Source organism: Pagrus major, chromosome 4 (genome assembly GCF_040436345.1).
Source record: "Pagrus major chromosome 4, Pma_NU_1.0".
NCBI lineage: Eukaryota > Metazoa > Chordata > Actinopteri > Spariformes > Sparidae > Pagrus > Pagrus major.
In genome coordinates this window covers 37,579,990-37,591,139 of record NC_133218.1, presented here as the reverse complement: position 1 = coordinate 37,591,139, position 11,150 = coordinate 37,579,990, and the positions used below count along the sequence as shown (strand labels likewise).

The 11,150-nt window shown below is 44.0% G+C and overlaps 1 protein-coding gene across 1 annotated transcript in view; it reads left to right on the top strand.

Annotated features, from left to right (window-relative positions):
- Positions 1-516: 516 nt before the first annotated feature.
- LOC140994315 (SH3 and multiple ankyrin repeat domains protein 2-like) overlaps positions 517-11,150 on the top strand; it is a 62,645-nt gene continuing 52,011 nt past the window's right edge. The window contains exons 1-3 of the mRNA XM_073463885.1: positions 517-556; positions 1,755-1,836; positions 10,634-10,716. Of these exons, the coding sequence (XP_073319986.1) occupies positions 517-556; positions 1,755-1,836; positions 10,634-10,716 (205 nt within the window). The remainder of the gene's footprint in view (positions 557-1,754; positions 1,837-10,633; positions 10,717-11,150) is intronic.

The following is an 11,150-nucleotide window of genomic DNA, read 5'->3' as shown; positions in this document are numbered from 1 at the left end:
AGACCACACACTGCGCAGCGACAGAGACGGGCTGTGATTACTAAAAAAGTTTGACAAACTGGGGGTAATACGGGAGAATTGTGACCCCAGGAGGAAACCGGGAGGGAGCAAGTTCTGTCCAACCCAATAGCAGGTAACACCAATACGATACAGATACTTTGTACAAAAGCTTAATGAAACAGCATTCTGTAGTTGTAAGAATGCAAGAAACTGTTGTTTGAACATCAGCACACAAACTGAAGCTGTCGACAGACGTGAATCACTTCAGTGATGAACTGATCACCTGTATCTCCACCCTCTCTCTCTGGACCTGGATACAAGCAGTGACTGATGGCTGTGCACGTCTTATTACTTTCACCTGAACTTGTATGAAAAATATGCATCATTGATTTACAGTCAATTAATAGTACCCAATGTAAAATATCAGATAGAAGCAACTCCACACATGACAGTGTTTGTGTTCAGCCATCATCATCAACTGCAGCACATTAACAGAGCTGGAGTTTGCTTACGACCATGACGGGTGAAAGGGAAAGAAATCCCTGTGGACCTGTCGGTACTACTTAGACCAGATCCTGGTAATGGTATTGTTTCTTTCCACTGTGTCCCTGTTGATGATAAAATACACGTTTAGCCCAAATTGCTGAGTTTAGGTATCGATCTTTGAATAATTTAGGATCGGATGTATCGATGTTTCTGTAGCAGTCTGCACTTCACTGCTCAGGAGCTGGCAGAGGCAGAGGGGGGAGGTAAAGAGTGAATATTGCACTAACATTAGTCAGATATCCAGAAACACGACCACAGGGAGATGCTCATGTTGCTGTGAGTCTGCTGGATTTGTAAACAGGGAATTGTTTACTAAGACAACAACTTAAATATGTTAGATTTTAATTACAGCTTTTTCTTCCTCAAGTGGCCAAAAAGTCGGTTAATGCAGCTTTAAACTCAGTTAATTTTCAAGGATCAACAGGATTACTGTATAATAATACAGCTGACTGGGATGTTCATTATGAGAGCGTGATGCTAAATCCTTAAAGCTGCAGCTGAGGAGCAGATCTGATGGCTGGACGCTTACAGAGTAACTCCAACAACTTTACACATTAAAGTGGTGCAAGGGCAAAGTACACAGATGGGCTGCTGTCATCTGTCACCTCCAGTGATGTCACTCAGTGGATAGGTTGCATTGTGGGTAATGTAGGCGACAGGTTTTGAAAAGCAGTCTCGTTATGGACAGTTTAAAAAACAAATGATCAGATTGACCACTGAGGGTTAGAAAAACATCAAAACACGGCTGGAAATTGTCTTCAAGATCTCGTAACATTTCCCGTAGTTTGACACTTACAAATATTTAAACGAGGTCTTGGACTTCTCAGCTTCTCGCCTTCTCGCTTAACCTCCTCTCCCACACGTCTACCTCACGATATAAAAGTCATAAACATGTAACGTGAACATGATATGATATGTTGAAATGTCAATAAGGTACATAGTTTTGCAGAAACATAAACTGCCAGCATTTTATTCTGGAGACTGGTCTGAACTCCTTCGGCTGTAGAGGAAAGATGAATGAAGTGAAATGAAATGTTATCGTGCTGACAAATCTCTCATGTCTAACAGATACTTTGAAAATGCAGGAATATATTGATTTGTGTTAAAAACCTGTCCTGCCACGCTGATGGATCGGATCCTGAAGTTCTGTCATTGGTCACAAATGTGACAGATGTGAATATTAATCTCATTCTTCTGTGTTTTGTCAGATTCTCGAGCGGACCGCGCCGACAGACGGAAGCTCTTCAGACATTACACTGTGGGCTCCTACGACAGCTTCGATGCTTCCAGGTGAGACCTCACACCTCAGCCCTGTTTCCACCAAGCGGTCCAGTCCGGTTCAGTTCACTTTAGTTCGTTACACAGAGCATATTGATTTGTTACCTAAAGGGTGGAGCTAGAAACCCTTCAGTCTGCTGACTGGTCGACAGAATCGTCACAATCAAGGAATAAAGCACAAATCCTGCCACAAACCCGCTTCAGTGTGTTTCTCAGCGATCGGCTGCCCGGAGCTTCCAGCGCACGTCCGAGCAATGCAGAAAGCTCAGGAGTGATTTTCAGGAGGATTAAGAACCGCAGCAGTCGAGAGTGTTGCTAATAGATAAAGCTGGAGATGGTTCACATCGCATTAGATATCATGTCAGGTTACTGACGTGGCTGACACACCCGATAAATACTCCGCCTGCTGAGTAAGAGTAAGATCTGTGGTGGAAGCACAGAGCAGAATCTGGGTTTACTGTTCTGATGTGTAACGAACTGAACTGAGCCAAAGCGGCTGGTGGAAACAGGGCTACATGTATATTTATGTGTATATATACTGTTTCTTTAAAGCACTGATTGATATAAGATTTAGTTTCAGGCAGCTGTTTGTCTTTTTAAAATGTTTTGCGTGCAATGAAACCAACGTACAAACAGAATCTACAAACTAATCTGCTGTTCGTCTTTGCGTGGAGCTGAAAACAAACTGGAAACGTTTCCTCTGTTCTTGAGGGGAAAAAAGGATTTAGATGCGATCGTGTCCCGTCTAATGTTACCTGACGTTGAATCCCAAGGTCTCCACCATGCTCTGCTCTTAAGTTATTCTGCTCCACTCGTCTCTTCCCTTCTGTCACATCCACTTCTATACAAGCTTCATTAGAAATGAAGATAGATGTATCCTCCTCTGTTTGTGTGTGTGTGTTTGTGCATGTGTGTGTGTGAGAGAGAGAGAGAGAGAGAGAGAGAGAGAGAGAGAGAGAGAGTATTCTCCATCGTGAACAAATCCTATTTAGAAAGAATCGATCACACAGGTGAGCTGGACGTCCTTGTAGGAGCATGAATATGAATCAGGTTGTGTTTGATTGCACCGGGTCAGCGGACCGACATCATCATTCACACAGCGGTTTGCATGCAGTGGTTTTTAAACCCCTGCATGGAAGTGAGGCAGTTCTGACCTTCCTCCGTCTGTCCTGGACGGAGAGACGGAGCTGCAGAGGATGAAGTGCAGGCAGATTTTACTCCGACTTATAAAAACTGCTTTAATAAGAGATGAGCGGTCTGACAACTGAGCGGTCCGTTCTCATTCCAGAACTTTTAATGATGATGTCACGGCTGTAGCTGATATTTAGTCATTTATATTGATTCATCTCTTTTATTTCCACATTCAAGAAGTGACAAAACATGAAATAAAGTAAACATTTGTTATTTAACTTGTTCACTTTGTGCAGTTGTGTTCTTGTACTTGAGTACACGCTGAAGCACTGGAGTTTTTCCATTCTTTTCCCACTACACACTTCTGATTCACTTTATATTTCAGAGGCTGATATTGCTTTTTACTCCGCTGTATTTATCTGACAGATGTGGTTACTCATTACTTTGCATATTCAGTTTTTATAACTGTGATGTATTGTTAAAGATTAAAGATTAAACAACTGAACAGTATGAAAAGCAGTTTAAAATCAGGCCGCTGCAGCATTGAAATAATAAAAAAGAATCAGTGTAATGTTTTATGATATTAAAAGTGTGCGAAAGGCTTTTGTGTGTAATGAGTTTGTTTATCTTTGATACTTCAGGTACATACTTTTTACTTTAATAAATCATCAGAAGTCACCGCTGACTTTTTGTCGCCTCTTGGATGTGGAAATAAATCAACGTTTTCTTTGCGTCAGACGTGCTCCTTTAAGACATTTGTCGTGTCCTTGTCCGTCCTTTTTCATGATTCAAACCTCACATGTTGGCGGTCTTTCATCAGCTAATGGACGGCTCTAACAGGCTTCCAAAACAACACGCTGATTGAATCTCAGACTGCTGGTTTGGTCTCTGCATGATTAAATAATTTCTTTAGGATCAAAAGTATCAAACATGCTGATTCTGCCTAACTGTATGTGAAAGATTAACAGTGACGAGTGGACACAAAGGTTTTTTTCTGTCAGTTTTAAATGACTACACTGCTCTCTGCACACAGAAAGACAAAATGTCATGTAGTCATATATCACATGTGGACGTGTGGGGTGATAAGGCCGTGAAGGACAGAGTGTTGTTACTCTGCTGGATCTCCTCTGGTCGTGAACATACTAGAAGGTGTTTTTCCAGTCGGTGTCCAGTATGTGGGTCAAGGTGAACCTTCTCCCACCCAGCGCAGGTTGGCTGAATGTGGATTGTGGCTCAGACTAAAGACCCATGTGACATCGGAGATCCAGGGGAAATCTCAGCTGGAAATGAAAAGTGAACCTGGATATAGACTCGTACACGTCGGTCCTGTGCTCTCTGATGGAGCCCACTGTGTCATAACTCGTATTTTTCCAGATATGAGAATAACTGTGTGTATTTCCTTTTGGAAAGCTGACTTTTCCGAGGCACTCACATCACGTCCTTCCTCTGCTCGTTAAAGATTCATAATTGTTTTTTTAAACAGGCAGAGGGTGCCGTTAAATGTTGCATGAGGCAGGAAGTCCCCTGGTCTGTGTGTTGACGGGCAGGAAGAAGGTGCCAAACAGCGGTCTGATCTCCGCTCACTCACAGATTTAAAAGGGAAGATGAGCTGAGCTGTGAGCGCAGACCAAGACTCACTGTGACTCGACTTGGCAGGAAATAAAATGACTTGAGAGCGAGACTTGACTCCGACTTTGGAGGTCAAAGACTCGTGTCGACTTGAGACGTGATGACTCGCCTGCGTTCATTTCATGTTTGAGTATTTGATTTATTTCTGTGGATGGTTATCAAACAACGAGCAGGAACAAGAAATCCTCACACATATGCGGCTTAAGAGCCAGAATCTGTTCAGAACTGAGGGTCTATTTCTGAGAACAGATGGACAGACGGACAGATGGACAGATGGACGATGTGGACTGTAACAGAGTTTGATGTTATGAAGTCTGACCGTCAGTATTTTTCTGCCTAAAAGTGATGTGGAGGGAATCTTTATTAATTATAACACAAATGCAATTCATTGTCATCCTTAAATAAATAGACCAATAATATCATTATCAGACACGTACTAATATCGTGTCTTTTCTCTTTATAAAGATTGAATACTGCAGGTTTGCGCACATGTATGTCCCCCTTACGTACGAAAATAGAAAGGTCCGTCTCAAACAATATAACCGTCACTGCCCACACAGAGACAAGACAAAAGACATTATTTTCGAAATATTGAGCCTTCTCCACAGTGAGAGGAACATTTGGTTGGAAGTAGCGACTCGATCATTCATTAAGTAATCAATATGTTTATTGTTAAATTAAACACATAACAAATTAAACACGCCAAATGTAAAAATACTGGAAAATACATCGTGTAAGATTTAAATTGTAGTACGTAAAGACACGGAGGACATAACACGGAGGACATGGTTTCAGTACATTTTCACAATGTGTCAAACGTTTACGGCTTCCAGCTTCTTTAATGTGAAGATTCGCTGCTTTTCTGACAGTAAATGAAGAGTCTTTGGGTTTTGGACAAGAGAAGTGATTTGAAGACGTCACTTTGGTTTCTGGGAAATTGTGATGAGTGTTTTTCTGATTTTTTTGACATTTTATATTAAAAATAGTATTTTCCTCTCATGTCAGTTTGATGGAACAGATTTGTTTTGGTTTCAGTCAGTTTATTCTTCTACACAATCCAAACTGTGACCAGAGGGTCAATACGAGTGAAAGAAGAGAGCGCTGCAGGATATTTAACTGTCGAGCTTCCTCTCATCAGAGGCGACGAGGAGGCAGGAATCTACTGTAAGTTTATGGCTCATGTTGAATTATTAAGATAAACGATAGCTATCTATAATGATTTACATGAACATACGTCATAATTCCTCCTTCCAGCCAGAATATTTCAAACTTCCATATAGGAGACAGAGAAGTATGTGATGCTTTTGCACACGTTATGTTTAAAATGACCTTTTTTCACATAAAAAACGAACACAGAGTAAAGGTTATGAACATTATGGTACCTATTACCATAATGGATGCAGAGTGTAGTTACAGCAGGCCATAACGCCTCGCTGACAGTTCATTGTGTGCTTACATAAATTAAAACTGTGCTGTGCTGCACCTCCAGGCTCAGAGAAGATGCACAGTCATCCTGACGACAGCGTGCAGCACATGGAAAACTGCTTATATTTGTTTTTTTTTACTGGATTTATCTACGGATCCAGAAAACTCACTGATCCGAGGGGATAAATATCAAAGTCACAGCACGACATGGTCCCACAATGTTTAGAGACACTCTCATGAAAATATTTTGTCATGAGCAGAAAACTGATCTCATTAGTTTTCTTCTTAAAACACATTGTCTTTGCTATAAAAATAAATATAGCAGATTTGTTCATACTGGCAGCGATGTGTTGCTGTCAAACTGTTTGTTGCTGACTCTTTAGCGCTGCGTGTCTTGATGATGGTGTCAGACTAGAAGTTTAGCGCTGAGAGTGTGCACGAGCTCGTCTCTTTTCCATCCGTCTTCAAATCTGACTCGTGGACAGACGATCCCTCCCCGCTGGGTGAGATGCAGAGGGAGGAGAGCCAGATGTGGATTTCGGTACGTGATGCATCAGCTCTCTGCCATCTGAGATAAGATGCTGATGATGCCGGTGCCCGAGGAGTCGTTGCAGAGTCACGTGATTGCATACGGAGGAATGAGAGCGCTCTGCAGAGGCATCCAGAGGTTAGAAGCCCTCGTCCACATGACTGATAGATTACCCTGCATCATTTTCTCCGCCAGCCATCAGTCATGCGGTGTAAGAGCTCGATGACTGTCTAACCACCCTTGAGCCAGACCTCCAAACTCCAATAAAAAGTTTCTCAGCGGGAGATGAATGTCTGACAAACAAACAGTCGTTGCATTGCATACAGAGCCTCTCCTCCAGACTATAAATACACCGCGGCCTCCCACGGTGGAGCCCAGATTGAGGCAGCGTGCTCCCTAGAGTAAGCTTGCACTTTATCCCGTCAGCCTGTCGTACAGCCTGTCCCACATCCTTCACGCTGCATCCACTTTGTTTTGATGAAGTGGACCGTCGTCAGCACCTCGCATCACTTGTTGAACACGATGACACCTCCGATAAACTGTCAGGCCCCTTCTCTGCAGCAGGCTGACCTACTGAAGCTGCCGCCATGCCAGATTTGGGTGATCAAGGTGTGATTACCTGCAGCCGTCCACTATGGACCAGAGGATGTGTGTGTGTGTGTGTGTGTGTGTGTGTGTGTGTGTGTGTGTGTGTGTGTGTGTGTGTGTGTGTGTGTGTGTGTGTGTGTGTAGAGGAATGCTGGGAGATAACCTTCAGTGTGTCAGCAGTGCGGGCCTCCTTCCTCTCTAGACAGATTGCGTTGCTAAGGGAACTGTTGCTAGGATGGCAGTCGCACCTCTCTCTCCGTCTTTATTCTCCCCTCTCTCTGTCTTTTTCTCTCTCTCATCCCACGTGTCTATTCAGTGTAATCCTCTCACCTAATATAAGCCGAGCGATGCACCCTCACGGCAAAACACCTCCGGCATGGAGGAGAGAACTTGGCCTTTTAAGTTGCACCTCTCCTCGGCTCGGTACCCCCGGCTCAGATGACTCTGATCAGTCTCACCACACCAGGCCCGGCCATGATTACTGCAGGAAATGAGAGGCGGAACGTACCATTTCATGCGTGTTCCAGAAAACGGAGACCAGCGGGGGAAAAAAAAAAACTGGGTTAACATACAGGACTGTGAGTTTAGAGGAAGATGTCAGATGAGACGGTCTGATGCTGAGTCAAACTTGGAGAGGTGCTTCTCGTTAGAGAGTAATCCTTCTCCTGTAGCTGCATCACCATATGGAGGATTCCTCACATACACAACTGAAGCAACAACAGTGTGACGACCACAGCTGCTGCTACTGTTAGTCAAAGGCAGGAAATGAGATACAGAACGTCACATGCATTTTTTAATTTTGAAGCCACGGTTGCTGACTGCAGCGCTGTCTCCTCTGTTGTTTAATGAGGATGAATCATGGAGCGTTAACCTGCGAGCACCTGAATTCATTTATGAAATAACTGATCTAAGTTATCAGATATTACCAGATATTTGTTTGTCAGAATGCACGGAGTAAATCTGGATCATACGGCCTCATTTTCATTATGTGTCAGCTGCTTTTTTGGTAATTTGACGACCAACATTTGGGCTGCTTGGTCCCTCGAGCAAATCTGACCCTACAAATCTGCAATCTGTCTTTAGTTGGCCTGTTAAAAAGGGTAACAATTAGGGCTGTAACACATGATTTTTTTTTGGTTATCAATTAAAATGCAGATTATTTTTAAGTTAAGTTGATTAATCGTTCAGTCCAGGGCTGCCCAAAGTGAGGCCTGCAGGCCAACTTTGGCCAGCCATAAGGCTTGTTCGGCCCGACTGCTGTCTGGTGATAAAAATGTCAAACTAACAAAAAAAATGTGAACATTAATCGCTGATTAAGCTGTTTTAATTGTTGTGTAAATCCCTTGATTCCCTGAGATCCTTGCACCACTCTGCATCCTATCATTACTGTGTTTGGCCCGCGGCCCTGCAATCAATGCGGAAGTGGAAAGTTTGTGCAGGAATTAATCTTTTTCATTGGAAGTGGATTTTTTTGTGACCTGAACCACAAAAAAAGAGATAAAGCAAGTGGTGCACGTGTTGCCTTTGTCCCATTTGGCCCTCGTCCCAATATTTATTTTCAGTTTTTGCCCTCCAAACAGAAAAGTTTGGGTCCACCTGGCTTAGTTTATAAAATGTGCTCATCACAACTTCTAAGAGCCCAAAGTGACGTCTTTAAAATTTGGTGTTGTGTTGTTGTACTCAAGATTAGTCTCAAGAAATAATTATAAAGTATAATAAAATAATAAAATAATAGTTTGATACGTACTGTCAGATACTTAATGACGGTTTCTACGGGAAGACGAGAGTCGTCGAGAAAAAACCTGACGCTTGCATAAACCCTTCCCGTCTTGTGTCAGGTGGACAGTAAGACATTGAGAAGTGTTGAATAAAGACAGTTAATTTCAGCTCCTTCCTGTTTGTATTTATTTGCTCTATACGGCAACAAATGAAGAGAATGAAAATGAATCTTTCTTTGTCTTCTGTGGCATTTTATTACATTACATTACATTATTTATTACATTTTATTGTGTATCGTGCATTGTGGGACATGCACTGGTCCCTACTCTGAGGACTGCAGTATACAGCGAGCTCATCGGTCAAATGAAAAAACACTTGAGACACCACTCGAGTCATTTCTTGCACTCTAGCACAATGCATGATGGTATATAATGCTTGGTTAGTGACCATCAGTTGTACACTTATTTTCACGATGCATTGTGGGAAACTATATAGGGAATAATAATTTTCACAATGCATTCAGACAGCACTACAAAATGGCACTTTATAATGGGTCGTGAGTGGTTCCGGACGCAGCCTCGGTCTCGGTTCAGGTGTTCAACGTCCAATTGCTTCTTTTGTCCAAGCAACAGTTCAAAACCCAAATACTTTCCATTTACTGGCAGAAATGACAAAGAAAAGCAGCAAATCCTCACGTTCAAGAAGCTGGAACCAACAAACGTTTGATATTTTTGCTGGAGAAACGACTGAAAGGACCGATTGACTGTTGCTTAATTGGCTGATTGTTGCAGCTGTAGTTAAGATAGGTCACTCCTGTCATAATATGATTTTCTTTATAGGCTACTTTTACCTTCTGTGGTATCCAAAAATATGACTCTCACCCACTGATTTGTGTCTTTTTGTGACAGAGGTGAAAGTTTTTAGGATGAAAGTTTAAATAAAGTTGTTTTACAAAAGTTAAATAAGTTAAATCGATCAAATAATAAATCGATCAATAATCAATTAACTGATCAGTCGATGAGTTCGGCAGACTGGACCATATGACACACACACACACACACGCACACACACACACACCCTCCCCACCAGCCAGTCAGTCGCTTGTGTATCTGTGGTTGCACATTGCAGAGCCGCGCGCACAGACCTCCATCCACACCGACTCTCTGCTGCTCCCTCCGTTGCGCGCTCCCTCCCTCCCTCCACCCCCCCACCAGCCCGGCGAGCCTCAGCCTTCCTCCCCGCCTCATCATGAGCCATTAGCCGCTAACACCACCAGCCCGATGTCGCTTCTCCTCGACGGCGCAGCACTCCCACACCGCCGGCCGGAGCCTCCGCAGCAGCAGCGGCGGGGGTAACCGCGCTGCCGACCCGCGTCTCCGCGCAGGAGAGGCGGCTGAGGGGAGCGCAGAGGAGCGCAGAGGAGAGGAGAGGAGAGGAGAGGAGAGGAGAGGAGAGGGAGGCGCGCCTCTCTCGTCGTCTCCCTCTTCTTTTATTTTTTTTATTTTGGGTCGTCTCTATCTGGAGATGCTGTCGCCGGGCTGTCGGGGCCGCTGTCATACCGTTTGATAGAGATAGAGGCCGGCGAGAGGAGGAGGAGGAGGAGGAGGAGGAGGGGGAGGCGGCAGCGGCGGTGGTGGTGGTGGGGTGGGGTCGGGGTTGCCCTGCCCTGCCCTGGCCGGACTAGCTCTCCTCCAGCAGCATGAACCTCCACTCGGGCAGGGCGTCCGTGGCCATGCTGCGGATGATGGGCTGTGCTAACGGGCGCTCTGCTCGGCATCTCCTCCACAGTGACTGCGTGGTGGACGAGAAGACGGTGGTGCTCCAGAAGAAGGAGAATGAGGGATTTGGCTTCGTCCTCAGAGGAGCAAAAGGTAGGAACATTCACTGACTTTATGTGCTTTTAGTCATTTATCTCCTTTTACCCATTCACACCAGCAGTCACATCTGTCTGTTTTGGCGCTTCCACCACCAACACACACACACACACATCTGCACACTTTGCAAAAATGTACTAAGGTGCATTTTTGTGCAGTTTGTCTCATGTTAGATCATCCTGAGGAGAGAGTGTGAGAGAATGCATCCCCCTCCCCGCCAACAGAAACATGCAAATAACTTCTGCAATAAAAAATACATTGAATGCAACTTTATTGTGAAGCCTCGTGCACACATCACACACACTGCAGGAGCGTCAGATCCATGTGATGTCAGGGATGCAGCTGATTGTAAGAACACCAGAACTTGCCTTCATTTTCTGTGTTTGCAGGAGTTTTCTGCAGCTTTCAGGGCTCAAATAAACATCTGTAAC